This window comes from Morone saxatilis, unplaced genomic scaffold, assembly GCF_004916995.1.
Source record: "Morone saxatilis isolate NCDOM2014 unplaced genomic scaffold, NCSU_SB_2.0 Contig10, whole genome shotgun sequence".
Lineage (NCBI taxonomy): Eukaryota > Metazoa > Chordata > Actinopteri > Moronidae > Morone > Morone saxatilis.
In genome coordinates, this window is record NW_023339652.1 from 19,575,701 (window position 1) to 19,591,281 (window position 15,581).

General features: G+C 40.3%; 2 protein-coding genes across 2 annotated transcripts in view; one reads left to right on the forward strand and one right to left on the reverse strand.

The window, feature by feature from the left end:
• The window catches only part of LOC118337629 (LARGE xylosyl- and glucuronyltransferase 1-like), a 12,514-nt gene extending 1,172 nt beyond the window's left edge, over nucleotides 1-11,342 (forward strand). The window contains exons 3-6 of the mRNA XM_035674748.1: nucleotides 4,274-4,552; nucleotides 4,729-4,875; nucleotides 6,072-6,267; nucleotides 7,782-11,342. Of these exons, the coding sequence (XP_035530641.1) occupies nucleotides 4,274-4,552; nucleotides 4,729-4,875; nucleotides 6,072-6,267; nucleotides 7,782-7,979 (820 nt within the window). The 3' untranslated portion in view covers nucleotides 7,980-11,342. The remainder of the gene's footprint in view (nucleotides 1-4,273; nucleotides 4,553-4,728; nucleotides 4,876-6,071; nucleotides 6,268-7,781) is intronic.
• LOC118337638 (LARGE xylosyl- and glucuronyltransferase 1-like) overlaps nucleotides 8,110-15,581 on the reverse strand; it is a gene marked incomplete in the record, with an annotated part of 118,997 nt that continues 111,525 nt past the window's right edge. The window contains 1 exon segment of the mRNA XM_035674760.1: nucleotides 8,110-8,307. Coding sequence (XP_035530653.1) covers nucleotides 8,110-8,307 — 198 coding nt within the window.

Consider the following 15,581-nt stretch of genomic DNA (forward strand, 5'->3'; position numbering starts at 1 on the left):
GAGCCTTTACTCTCTTAAAAACAGCCTTGTCTTGCAGTTGATATATACGTTAAAACAACCATATAGATAATAGAACAATGAAAAGAAAAAACAGAATTTGTCAAATAAGAAGCCTATTAAGTATGTTTGAATTAATCTGCTCAAAAGTCATCAAAATCTCTCATTTTATACAATCGTCCTGCAGTTATTGTGTTTACTGTTTGTGTTTGTCAGTTGGTCTCATGTTATGCATTGAATATAATATTAAATATCCATAAAATATGTCACTTAATCAGTAGGGGTGTAAGAAATATTTTGTTTTGTGATATTGTATCGATTCTCAAAAACACTATTGATTTTGTGGTTAAACTGAGGGCTGTGATGTTGGACGTTACTGTCATAGATATAACTGTTCAGTATCGTAATATACAGAATCTTAACCTGTGTATCGTGATACTTAAAATATCGCCAGATTCTTGCCAATACACAGCCCTATTAATCAGGGGTCATCAGTTTACTAAATCATAGAAAAGGGTTACTGAAGGAAAAAACGTTGTGCGCCACTGACGTGTCACCAGATAAATTGGAGGGGTTATGAGATAATTCCTAGAAAAGGAAAAAAAAAAAAACGCAAGAGGTTTGGAAGAGAAATCTCTCTATGGTGGAACTGCTCAGAACAAGGGGCCAGAATATGTGCATGCATATGAAAGCTAACATGCACATACATGTTAATTTGTGTAATAAATAACTGATTTTCTGTAATCAAATCTGAAAGTTGCATGGAATTAATTTTACAGCAGGATGAATGGCATAGAATATTCAAACATGCAACAAGCTCAGCTGATGCTGGCTCGCTCAAAACACACACTGACAAGAAAACAAAAACCTTACACATACAGGCTTAACAGGATATGATTACCATCCTGTCTGTCCTCAGAATCAGCAGCTGCTGTTACTTTCTCTGCACAGTGTGTTTGTTTTTATCTCCTTATCTCCACAGGTTGACAGTGGCTTAGTTTCTGCTTTGAGGACACCGAGATTCAAGAAAATAAGAAAACACTGAATTTACAGGATAGCTGCCAGAGAGCATAAAGACCAGTGTAGATTCTGCATAAATGCACCTGGGGATGCACAAATAACACAAAGCCTCACTCGTACCACTGGATACTGTGTCCCTTTTATCCATATAGCCAATTTTTTACTTAGAGTAAGAAAATATGCTATTGTTGATGTTTTCTGTGCCATCAGTAACTTGCTGTGGCCGGTTCAGTAGCTCTTCAGAATATTGAGGTAGGGAATGCTTGAAAAAGTGCTTAAACAGAAACATATATTACTTAAAGAGGTAAAAATCCACTGTGTTTCTATTCCCATGTTATGAGCTTGCCAACTTTACACACAGATTGGCCAGGTGTGTGAGGTGAGAAAGGATTTGTTTTTTAAAATTAAGTATTTCCTTCGTGCAACACTATGAATACCTTGAAGGAGAGACTGTCAGAGGGAGTGCACAGTGATGAACAACTGTTGCCTCTCTTTTTCATAGCAGGCTTTTTGTTCTACCTCCCAGTAAGGCCGTTTGGAACAACACACTCCTGCCGGCTTTAGACTCTGTCAAACAACACTTTATATGAACTAGTTTACCTTACCCCAACCTTAACTTCATTGTCCACAACCATCTAACCATTGTATTTGGAGTAAATGCATACTGAAGAACACCAATAGCTCATTTGCAGTACATTTTACAAATTAAAAGTCCAGTGTATAACATTTAGGAGGATCTATTGTCAGAAATGGAATATAATATTCATAGGTATGTTTTCATTAGTGTATAATCACCTGAAAATAAGAATGGTTATGTTTACTACCTTAGAATGAGCAGTTATCTACAGAGGGAGCGGGTCCTCTTCACGGAGTCCGCCATGTTGAACTATCATGGTTCTAACCTAGCCCAGAATGGCAAATCAAACTCTAGATAGGGCTTTTTGTGAGTTTACAGCCACCGTAGTTTCTCCTACACGCTTGGTAGGCGAGTGGGATTCAGTCTAGGGCTGCACGATATGGTGAAAACATCACATTGTGGTTATATTGACAGATACTGTGAAATTATTCACAGATTTAATTTTCACTGAAAAACGATTAAAATCATCATGATGGGACATTTTTGGGGGTTCTCTACCTAACAAACATGTTTGTAGGCCAGGGCATCTCTGCGAAACTACAGTACTTCATTACAATGCTGTTTTGTTAAACATTTTACCTCTATCCAAAAATTACAGCTTCTGCAATTTGGATATTGCACTTAATTTTTTTTTTTATTGCTCTAATTCAGTCGTTGCAATCAGAGGTGCAACTTCAAGTAGAAAGATTTAAAGCTAGAGTGTCATCGTAAGACTCTCTAGTGTACATATAGTGGTCTCTAACTGCTTCTATAGTAGGATTACTTTAGTCCTGGTGACAAGGCGCAGCTCCCAAACGGAGTTTGTTTTGTTGTTCTGCGACTATACTAAAAGTGCGTCAACTAAGACTCATTGACTAAAAGTTAAGTCGACTACTAGTCTGAAAATGTCCTCCTGTACTTGCTCACTTGGCTCAAGGATGGTGACAGGGGCTGAATGAAGCCTTGAAACCAACAGAGACTGAGAGCTAGTTTGTTTAGTAACCTTAGAATCTGAGCACTAATTAAAGTACAATAGAGTGATGAACATTCCTGCCCATACCATTGCTGTAAAACTGATCGTTCCCTCAAATGTTTTCTTTTTGTTTTAATTTAGCTGTAATTCTGTAAATCCTCTGGGGATTAAAATCCCTTCCTTCCCAAAATTCCTTACCTAAAGAACACAAACTGGATCCTATAAACTCAAACAGTTCTTGAAGAGAAATCAGTCAGTCATGTAGTCTTTAATGATCCAGTACATAACTATTGTTAAGTTTGTATCTTTTGTACTGTCTCATGTATTTGTTGTTGATTTTTATACATTTTAAAAGCTCATCTAGGGACAGGTATTGCAAATTATCTTAGGCTATAAATGATGTGGTGTGTGGCATTTTTTTATGTTACATACTTATGCCTATACAAATAAACTAGCTCGCTGGCTTTTTTCCTGTTTTAGTGAGGCCCGTGGTGGCTCTGTGTAGGGAAGAATTGGCATATTCCAGATCCAAAACAGTGTTAGACATGTGGAAAACAACCTCACCTTCAAAACAGAATACCAAATGAATTGTTACTGAGGTGGGAAGCATGCAGAGGAACTGAGAGGAAGAGAAGGGAAGGGGACTGACAAAACTTGGTTTTACAAATCAAAGCATAAAGGCTTCAGAGTTTAAAATACTGAAATATACCTAGCTCAGTAAAGGGAAAAACAATAATATGTATTAGTTCTCGTTGTCTCTCTAGCATCCCTACTGTACAGCAGGTGTCTTTTGCATATTCAGAGTGAGGCAGGCCTGACCAAAATGTTATTAAAGCTCAACTCTTCAAAGCAAAGCCAAGTCTCCAGCTAAGGCACGCAGTCTCAAGCTTTCCTTAATGCAACAAATATAAAACAAATATCAGTACTCATTTGCATATCAAGTCCAAGGTTGAGTAACTCATTATTTCATATCATCACAAAAAGCTATTAAAGCTGTGGGCAGCAGTGGCTAAGTGTAATGGTTATGTTGTGTCACAAAGAAACAGAAACAGTTGGAAACAGCCACGAGGCTCAATACTTTGTTTCAGATCTTCCAGATTCTACCAGATGAATAGATAGCAGCCACCAGAACACAATCAACGCGTCTTAAAAGGGCACTCTGCCCATTTTTGTTATTTACCAAAGGTTTCTTGGAACACTTCGTTACACAGGATGTGTATTCAGAAGTTTATTTGATATTGGAAAGTTTATGTACAGCTGTTGGTTAAAGCTGGCTGTTGAACCTGAATACCTTTTTAATGCAAACCAAAATCCGTCTGCAGTATAGTGTATCTAAAACTGTCAGGTAGCTAAAGCTGGCATAGAATGTAAGTTATTGTGTTCCCACAACTTAGTATCTTGTTCATAGAAAGTTATTTTGTTTGGACAAGTTAGTATTTTGTTCACACGTTATCACAGAGTATCTTGTTCACACAACTCATTATTTTAGTTAGTATCTTGTTCAGACCAGTTAGTAGCTTTTTCACACAAGTTGCTATCTTTTGGACAGTTATTATCTTTCACCAGAAAAGCACTTCTTTCACTTTTGGGTCTTTGTTTCAATGTATAGTGTTGTATAGTAAGACATTTTTGTGAGTTCACCCATCTCTGTGTCCCACCGCCTGCAGGCTCCAAATGTTGGAGGCCATCTGTAAGCACTGGGAAGGCCCCATCAGCCTGGCCCTGTACCTGTCTGACGCTGAGGCCCAGCAGTTCCTGCGCTACGCTCAGGGCTCTGAGGTGCTGATGAGCCGCGGGAACGTCGGCTACCACATTGTCTACAAAGAGGGACAGTTCTACCCAGTCAACCTACTGCGAAATGTGGCCATGCGGCAGGTCAACACCCCCTACATGTTCCTATCAGACATCGACTTCCTGCCCATGTACGGCCTATATGAGTACCTCAGGTAAGGAATCAGATGGAAACCAGCTAAGTTGCCAGTGGTCCTTCCACCTCTGCGCCTGGCTTTTAGAAAAACAATTCATATTTTTTAACACATTCTCACATAATGAGCTATTATTCATGCATGCTATACTGTTGCTATACTCTATGTAGTCTAATCTTATCTGTGTGTGTTTTTAGGAAGTCAGTGGTGCAGCTGGAGATGGCCAACACCAAGAAAGCTTTGGTGGTTCCAGCTTTTGAGACACTGCGATATCGTCTGTCTTACCCAAAGTCCAAGGCTGAGCTGCTCTCTCAGCTGGACATGGGCACACTCTTCACCTTTAGGTGATCCACTTCTCTCTTTCTATAACCAGCAACGTTCAAGAGCCTTCAGGTTTTCATTCAACAAAACACTACAGCAACTCTTTTCATTTCCCTGTGCGTGGTAGAAATCAGTAATATTTATTTATTTAACTTTTCATTCATTAACTCAGATCTCAACTTAATCCTTAAGAGCACTCTGAGAGAGACTCACTCGCAGTTGCTGAGCAGGCAATAGAAAAAACGCGAAAATCAAATAAAAAGATAATAAGCAATTAAAATGATGGACAGCTACTGTGGGTGTACAGTTGAATTGTGGGAATGCCACTGTGAACTTTATCATGAAAAATAAGAAAATACATAAACAATGTCATATTTGTGGTTGACTGTCTATAGCTGTTAATTGTTTATTTATTAAAGCTGCATTTTTATAAAAATAACTTTTTGTCATTTGCTAAAAAACTTTCACTATCCCTGACAGAGAACACGAGACAGAAATATTGTGCTAATAAAATCCGGTTCCTCTGGTCACTCCTAGGCTAATGCATTTATAACAATCCATTGTTGAGTCTCATTCTCAGGGCGTCAAATACAGACACTTTGGGACCCTGGGAATGACTATCTTCAAGCTTCCAGTCCAAAGCGTCTTTCTATCTTCTCGCCATTGCCATTATATTGCACTGTAACCCCAACGCTAGCACACCTACGGAGGAAGTGTTGTTTTGGGTGAAATGACCCTTTAATATAGTTTTTACTGTATTTCATTCCAGGTAAGATGAGTCAATAACCATTATATACATATATCTCAGTGGAAAAATAGCCATAATTGTGGTTGTTTAAGCAACATGGCCCTGCTACACGACCCACTGAGGCAGCAACATGCCAGTAGGACTCTTGTGTATGGCCGGAGAAGAGAGATGTTTATTTTCCTCCAGTGTGCAGCCCTTACAGGCAGTCACGCCTCCTTCAGTCACACTCACTTTTCTTTGCCCGGCTAGAAGTGTGATGGCACAGACAGAAAAAGAGACAGCACAACTTTTTTCCCATCAAAAATGATTCGGTTTACAGTGTGAGGTAAACAAACACTCTAAATAGAGTCTAGATTTTTTATGATACGGACAGAGGTTTGCCACCTAATATTTTAGAAACTATAAGTCTCTCACAAAGATTGGCTCACACTCGTTCTAACAATAGTTTGATCAAACCTTCTCTCCTGCCAGGTACCACGTGTGGACTAAAGGCCATGCTCCAACTAACTTTGCCAAATGGCGGACAGCCACCACGCCCTACAGGGTGCAGTGGGAGGCTGACTTTGAGCCCTACGTCATGGTGAGGAAGGACAGTCCTGAGTACGACCGCCGCTTCGTGGGCTTCGGCTGGAACAAGGTGGCTCACATCATGGAGCTAGATGCACAGGTAACACCTCCATTTACCCAACTTTTACTTTCTATCTGCTGTCTATACTGTGTGCTCAAGTGTCTGCAGTTCATGAAAAAGTCTAATTTTAACATTTTCTTTTTTAACATGTGTTTTTATTTTAGGAAATCAGTTCTGCGCAGTACATTTGTATTATGAATGTACAGCTGTAAAAAAAAAAAAAAAGTCCATCCATGCATCTCATTATGATTAAGCTTTATTATTAAGGTTCTATGAAGTTGTGTTAGGTCAGGTTTGGATGAAGTACTCAATATCTGTCTTTGCAATGACCTACTCAATGAAATGCCAACTCATAATGAAAAAGCCCTTTATAGAAGCAGCCCCACTAATCTTGTCAAAGTGAAGTGTGATTGCTTGAGAGTCTTGGTTCCTGATTTCTGCTGCTGGTTCTGCAATAAAGGTAACTGATGGGAAATTAGTTGTAATCTTATCAGTAAAGCTGCCCCGAATTGTATTTTATTGTATTAAAGAAGGATCCTTTTTTATATGTAATGTGTAAGGTGACATTGGTAGAGATGAACCCACAGAGAATAATGACCCAGTCTGCAGTTCCCCCTGCTCTACGAAGCTTTTAGCATATTTTAGATCATTGTTTTGGTTTCTCCATCCACAGACTCTGCTCTCATTGTTTCTGACAGCAGCAGCAGCTGTTTTCAGTGACAAAGCTGTGATAAACCTACTGTGCATTACCTGCCCAGCACCAAACCGCAGCTCAGCTTAGTTTAGCTTAGTTTACCAGCAATGTTAAAGGTCATTGTGACCTCAAAGTAGGTTTTTAGCCATAATTTAAGAATGAATTCCAGATTTCACACACACTTGACTGGGATGACCAATGAATAAACATTAGGTAGCACGGGCTGTCATCTTCCATCATCATCCATTCTGCCTTTCACTTCCTGCCTCATTCTAAAAAATGGGCATGTCATATTCTACAGGTTGCTGTGCATTGTGCAACACCATCTGTTGATGAAACATACTTGAGTACATGTGTACCTATTCAGCCAATACATCTATGATAATCCTTCATTCATTTTAACTCCTAACCCTAACTGCCATTTAGCCAGAAAATGCACCTATTCCTTTTATTTAATCCTTTCCAAGTCCATTCCATTCACTGCATACATTGTTATTATATACATTATGAGTCTGCACAGACATGGGTGTAAGCTGCAACTTGACTAGTTGGCGGAGGCATACAAGCGTGGAACGCTAATTGTAGTCAACGGTTTTGATGGTGGAACTGATGGAAGATGAGACAAACTAATGAGCTAAAGGAAACATTTCTTTGATTATTAGGCTACACCGGGATCACAGTCACAGAACACATCCCTTTACATTTATGGCACTGCCAGTCAGTTTGGTGTTATAGTTTATTTTGTCCTGTTACTACTTGGTTTGTTGGTGACAGACCTCTTTATAACTCTTAACAGCCATCTTTGCTTACTTATTTAAAACAACCAAAAAAACGTCTTCCCGTCCTTCTCTGTCCACAGGAGTACGAGTTTGTGGTTCTGCCCAACGCCTACATGATCCACATGCCTCACGCGCCCAGCTTCGACATCACCAAGTTCCGCTCCAACAAGCAGTACCGGGTCTGTCTCAAAACCCTGAAGGAGGAGTTCCAGCAAAACATGTCGCGACGCTACGGCTTCGCCGCCCTAAAATACATGACAGCTGAGAACAACAGCTAGCCACCACTGCAGACCCTCACGCCCCCGGCCCTGAACTACTGACACGCTTCATGGGCTGTGGAGGGAGGGGGGGCACAGGAAACGGGACAGCCCACCTGAGGCCATTGGGACACTTTGAGACTTGAGTCCCTCAGACTTTTTTAGAACGTTTGACCCTCAGTGTTGGGACTGCAAGGGTCTTTATGTCCATTCTTTGTCCTCTGCTGTGGATAGAAGAGATCATCCACGAGGAGATCACTTCCAGGATGTAAAAGCTGTAACCGACGACATGAGTGACTGCCAGGCCCAGGTCCTGGCTGTGTGGGGGCCTGAGCTCTGGCCCTGAAATCTAACAGACAGCAAGCAAAGAAAAGCAGACTTTTAATGCCTTGCCATATTTGTAAGACCAGTGGCAGAGTCGTGGGCTTGCGTGTAACATTATGTATGTTTGTGTGTGTGTGTGTACATGCAGGTAGATGAAAAGGGTGACTGTGTATGTGTTCCTCCAGGACAGTGTTTAGCAAAAAGCTTAAGGAGAGCTGAAGATGTGAGACATTGTGGGCTTACATCCTATTTGCACGCCTTCCAAGTGCCAACAAAGAGCGGCAGCAGTTTGACTGACAGCGCAACCCCGACTCAAATGCAAATCGTCACCAGGCGGCAAGATAAGACAAAGCGGTAAACATGTCTGCGCAGATTTTGAAAATCTCATTGTGACAAGTGACACACACTCAGATACCGAGGCGAGCAGCCAGCCAGCCGACCAGCTGCTGCTGCTTAATTTGTTTGATAGCCGATACAGATCAGAATAAATCCTCCTCCTCGTATGACAAGGGAAGTTAAGTGCAAGGATGGCTGGAGGTCGTCCGTGCGGTTGATATTCAGGGTATCTCCACATCAGCCTGAGCGTGCTGCTACAGATTGTTTCCAGTGTTTTGTTACGACTGAATCTGACAGCAGCTGGTGCGGTGTGCTTTTTTTTTGTGTCTGCCCAAACACCTGCTGAAGTCCCGTCGGTTTGTGAAGCCGCCGCCCCACCACGCCGTGCAGCACACTGAAGCGAAGCACCAATCACTGAGCTCCCTGTTGACTTTCCCTTCCAACAATCAGTATTATTTATCAGTGTGTTTACAGTCCTGATGGGCGGAGCAGGGAGGGCCTCCTCCACACAGTGTCAGGAGGATCTGAGGACAGGAAGGAGAGTTTAAACTCTGAAAATCAACAACAGTCAGGAGAGAGCCGCAGACAATGTTATCTCTCTTTCTCTCACTCTTTTTCACCTTGGCTTCTAGTTTGACAACATCATAGTGATATGATTTATAGTGATGATGATTAAGGTAAAGTATGGTCATCTCACTGTGAGTCCAGACAGGGGTATCATAGAAATATTATACTGGGCTTGTAATGATGAAGTAAAAATCCAGATATGATTACAGCTATTTCATAATTGACAAATACAACATTAGGGTAGTAGTGTATTTACAGTAGCCTTTTAATTAGTAGAGCTGTACCAAAATGTTTTACATTCTAAGCTTCTATTGAGTAATAAAGCTTTCCATATCTGCCGTCATACTTTATAACCATTACCATCATCCTAAAAAAAAAATTTAAGAAAAAAAGAAACCTCCAACAAAATCTTCACTTTAATTAAGTAATTGATCAGATCAAATGAGTTAGTCGTTGGCTGGAATGCTAACGCACGAAAATGAAAGCAGCGGTGGTCCAGCCAGCTAGATTGAATGAGAAGAGGAGCAGCATTGGCGAGAAGAAAGCAGTAAATATGAGAAATTAAATTTTAGTTTCTGATGGGTTGACAGCGATGTTCTCAAGCACAAATAAATGTGGCCACACCTCCACAAAACCCTTTGGGAAGGAACCCCGTTGCAAGGTTTTGTGTGAATGCAGCTTAAAATACGAATCATCTCACTGTGTCCTCTCACTGCTCTGTGTGTGTGTGTGTCTGTGTGTGTGAAGCCCCAAGAAGGATCGCCGGGCTTTGAAGCCACTTTGATATAGTGACCAATGACAACATCACATCATGGCCCAAAATGAGTTGTTCCCATATGCTTACATTGTGAAGGGAGCAGGGGATAATTTATTTGAGCTTCAAAACCCCTGTGAACAATCAGAATTTTATCCATTTGGTATAATAACACATAAAAAAATTATACTAGTATATTATACTAGAGGCACACAATTAAATCATTTCATCCCCAATCAAGTTAGCGGAGGGCTAAACCAGAAGTTATCGGCTCAGACAACAGAAGTCTGTGGTGCGCAAGCAACAGAATATGCTGAAGATCTGGCTAATTTTAGACCCTGAAGTCAAACTTTTTTGGCTCCACCTCACCACCAATGCTGTATCCAGTTCTCCTTAATACATCCATGGTGTGGTGTGTGTGTAGCTCAGCCCCACCCTCAAACAGACAAACACAAACTAGCAGAGAGCAGAGACAGTGACAGTTATGTAACCTGATCGCCACGTTTCCCGACCTGTGCAGCATTCAGATATTGATTTAGAATTTGAACGGCAACATTATGAATGAAGCTTTCAACTATCCGGTACAGCCCTGTTAATTAGCTAACAGCTATCACTGAACAAACACAGTGAATTGCATTACAAACAAGACAAAAGTTATATCAACTTTACAGGCTCATTCATGCCGCCTTGCCAGCATAAATCATTCAGTGGTTAAACTGATCAGGGATCAGGTAACCACTGCAGCAGCTCACTCATCATGATGATTTGTGTTGAAATTGTGTGATACAGGTGACAACTCAGAAAAAAACGTGGACCTTGAGTTGGGATCAAGGTCAAGAATGAGTCAACATGAGAAGTTCTAAAAGTGTGCAGGTCAATAAATTCATCTCCATGACAACTGAGCAAACTCCATCTGCGAGAAGCCAACAGAAAATAGTAACTCGACCTTGAGTTGGAATTGTTTTGTCAAATAAATTTCACTTTTAGGACTTAAATACACCAGTTGAGAACTCATTTGAAAGTCTCCTCAGGTTTCTGTCCAGGACCTCAGTGGAGGCTGATCCACACAGTAAAGTTCTGTTAGACTGTGATGAGGTTCATGATGTCAGGCTGGTTGTTCGGCTAGTACACACCGTTGTGAAACTAGAAGCCGCTCTCTCTTTCTGTGTCTCTCTCTCTGTACAGGAAAGTTGAAGAAGGGCTCAGTGCGGTCATTCAGGTGTGTGTTCATGTGTGTGCCCGTTGTGTGTCTGATTGTACATGTATGTTCAGTATGCAGATGTGTGTGTGTGTTTGACTCTGCTCTGAATCTGTGTGTCTTTGCAGGGCTGAGAGGAGCCACAGTGTTTAAGTAGGACAGTGCTGACTGATGCTGCTATCTGAATAAAAGCGAAGTCAAACACTGTTGTTATTTTGTTTCATCACTTCTGTCTCTGTGAATATCGGTTTAGCCTCATGAACCCAAACAGAGTGTGCACTAACTGTTACATCTCATACAGTGAAATAGTGTGTATTTGTACTCGTAGGGATTCCCAAGAGAGTACCACCTCTTAATGGTTAGAGAGAATGAGTTAATGGGGCACTCTGCTGTTTTTACATGTCAGAGTAAGTTTACTCATCAAAGAGACTCCAATAAAAACAGCTATATAATGTTTCTGTGTCACAGAAGCTACGAAAGTCTAAGAAATGTCATATTCTCTCTCCCAAGTCATCAAATACTGCCCTTCACTTCAAAATATGATGCTGTAGGTAGAATAATTTCTTGGTTGCACCCGCCATCAAGGTCAGGTCAGATGTAGTATAAAGAGCGAGAAATTATCAGAAACACAGGATATGAACCAAGGAGATTGCTGTTGGTGTCCCATATAAGAACCAAAAGTAAACCATTTCTTTTACTAAGTTAACTTACATAACATACTTAAGTTATGTGAGGTATGTAACGTAACTTGCAATCTTTTACTAACCTAAACTAGCACTTTTTGTAAAAGGGTTACCATTTCACAGCATTAAAGCTGCAGTACGTAACTTTTATAAAATAACTTTATTTTAATTTCTTATTTTTTATTACATATTTGCTGAAACTTTCACTATATCCTGACAGCAGTACACAAGACAATCTGTGAAAAAAATCAGGTTCCTCTGGGTCCTCCTAGTGCTCCTTATGGCATTTGCAAGAATCCACTGCGACTGAACAAAAACAACCAATCAGAGCTAAGAAAAATTGTTGAGTCCCATGCCCAGGGTGTCAAAAACCATCACTTTAGGTCCCTGTGAATGAGACTCAGAAATCAACTTCAAGCCTTTAACCCAGCATGTTTCTATCTTTTCTCGGTGGATTCTTTTCACAGATTTTCTGTCTCATGTACTACTGTCAGGATATAGTTTCAGCAAATATGAGCAGTTACCTACTGCAGAAAAAACACATTTTTGTGTGTGTGTTTAACACTAGAAACTTGAACAAGTCACTTCACATGCCACCTCAAAACATTCAGGTTTTCCTTGTTATAAGTATTGTTCTTTCCAAGACGCGTCCAAGGAAAGTATTAAGAAGTTATTGGATTTATATTTACCAAATCAATATATCACATGAGGCAGTGGTTGAGACCTCTGATAGCTCGGATTTAGTGAATACTGTGATCTGTTTTTCAGCTCCATGATGCTTAGCCTTACTATTTTGTATTTTAAAATATACTGCCACGACATATTATTATACCCATAAAACATGAGAAAAGGATTCATTTGTACATCACTTTAGACAAAAGCATCTGCCGATAAATAAATGTAATTAGTATCAAAGCGATGCCAGTTATTAGGGAAAGGGACTTTTCTGATTCTCCTCACCGTGGTGAACCTTCGTGCTACTTTTTGATTCGTTTTTATTTGCCGTCTTCTTTCCTATGAAGCCAGCTGTTTAATCCTCAGCCTGTAGTCCTGCTGACAGTGGGACGACCCGACCAAACGAAAAGGGAGCAGGGAGAGCGGAGCACCTAGTTTATCAGCTCCCTGGAGTCTGACTTGCCCCCGTAGAGCCATCCCTTAACTTACATTTAATGAAGGTCCCTCAACACCATTTCTCTGATTGGATAGACCATTAAAAGTTTTAGTGGAGCTGCTCATTAATTCAATTTAAAATTTAATGCCCGAATTTGAGCTGACTTTTAGATAATACATTCAGAGGATTGAAGGAGGTTAGCCTTCTGCAGTGATACACTGTGGATTTTTAAGGCTGCACCTACAGCTGTGTTTGTCTAGGAGAACAGTGCACATTGTCAAGCTAACTGGAGCTTTAAAGGGCCAGTGTGAAGGATTTAGTGCCTAGATGGCACTGTAGATTGCAACTTCCTCGCTTCACCCTATGGAGAAACTACGGTGGCCGAATGAATGAAAACATACCTATGAATATTATATTCCATTTCTGACCATAGATCATCCTAAATGTTACACACTGGACCTTTAAAAGAAGACCTACATTAACCCAGAGGTAAGTTGTCATTCTGCCCACATACTGTAGAGATTTTACCTGCAGACTGCCTGAAGAAATAAGCACTGAGTATGTGTCTTTGCTTTGGTGGTGGTGTCAAGAAGATGTAGAGAAATAACTCTAGTCTATTATTTTGTCCAACTAGACTTTCCAAACTTAAAGGATCACTTACAAGTAAAGATCTGGACTTGCAGTAGGACGTGGTTAGCCCAGATTAGCACAACAAATGGAAGCAGGGGGAAACAGCTAGCCTGACTCTGTCCAAAGTTCAGAAATACACAGATCAACAGCTCTAAAGCTCAGTGATTATCGTATTCTGAAATTATTTCTTGCCAAACAAAGTTTATTCATCTGCCCAGCATTTCCGTGTAGCATCTGTATTATTTTTTATAGGCACGATGGTGTCAAACCTACCAAACCTCACAATAATTATTAAACTTCATGAACCTGCACACAGTCACTGCTCCCAGCTGTTGTTTGCCAAGAAATAGTCTTTTTATACTAAATGTTAACATTAGCATGTTTACAGTGACAATGTACTAGACAAATGAAAGTTTTGATCTGATGATGGTGCTAGATGAGAAGTCAGAGGATCACCAAAGTTGTTAATGGAACATGAATGTCTGAACAACATTTCATGGCAATCCATCCAATAGCTGTTGAGACATTTCAGAAGGAAGTAGAGACGCGTTGTTAATCTTTATATACTGTATGCCGATGCTTGGAACCGGTAGGTCTGTCAGAAAAAAGACACAGTAATTTTAGCACAATTATAAGTATTTCCCCCTTCTTACAAAATAGTGCTCCTGTATAAAAGTACAACTCAGGTAAGACTACTTAAACCCATGAGGAAAGAAAAACCCTCAGGGACATGACATGTTTGATGTGGTGGTCTGTCTGGTGGCTGCAGGGCCCTCAGCAGACACTCGGCTCACTTCGGCCTCAGGCCAGCTGTGGTCTGAAGGATGAGGGACACATACAGCTGCAGAGACCCGACAAGATGCTGCAGCTTGAAGATGACAGATCAACAGCAGGATGTTTCTCACCCAGTCACTCTCAGGAGGGACCAGATCTCATCAGCATCTCATTTATTCACAGGACTCAACTTAAATTCAGAGAGTATAGCAATTCATTAACAAAACACTGGATTTTGATTGATCATTTTGCCAACTTGATAAAGGCAGGAAGCACTGGGAGCTATCTATAGACTCATTTATATATTGTATTCCTATGAAAGTGTTTCTCATATGCCAAGTAGTTTGATTGATACTACGCTTTATATGCTGCAATTAATGTTATTTCAGTCTTTTGTGAGAAAATGGCAGTCTGTTTGTTCTCTAGAGGTTGTTTGGTGACTCATGGTTCCATACTGACACCTAGTGGTCTTTATCTTTATTCTTTCTGCATATTTCTGAAGTTGAATTTACAGTACAGACCATATCTCTGTTGTATTGTTGGAGCCAGTTTTACAATGCAGACACAAATCAAAACTCTTTGCAAAACAGCATTTGCATGGTCCAAATGTTTAGTCAGCAAAACCACATCATGATGTCTAAAGAGAAATGCTGCAGCAAAAAACTTCTTACTTAAGAGAGCAAACAGAATACAAATTATAAGTTCACACAAGCATAATTATTTGCAACAATTGGTGGTTAACAAGATGCTTTAGGTCAGTGGTTTTCTTACTGGGGTCTGAGGACCAACAGGGATCCTTGAGTTGGGTCCCCAGTAAATAATATATTTTTTTGAAGTTGGACCAACAAGGAAACAAATAGGGTTGGATGATTTTATTGATTTATCCTAGTTTGATCACTGAAGACTTTATCTTCTTAAGAAAAATGCTCTTAAATTAGGGGTATGTGGACTATTGTGCATCTGTTGAAAAAGATTGGGAACCTCTGGCAATCATTGCATGGTATGTGTTTGGCTAAATTCTGGGTTAATTTAAAGCTTGACTGCAAGACTTTTACATATAATTGAACGTAGTGCCTGAAATGTGCCAGACTTTTGTTCACATGAGTACCCGTACTTCTTATTGAATACCGCCACCTCTGGTAAGCATGGGCATTCCAACCATTGAGGTCACCAGTATATTTTCCAAGGGGTATGCACTAAAAGTTGTGAAATAATTAGGGACCAAGCCAGTGACCAACACTGGAAG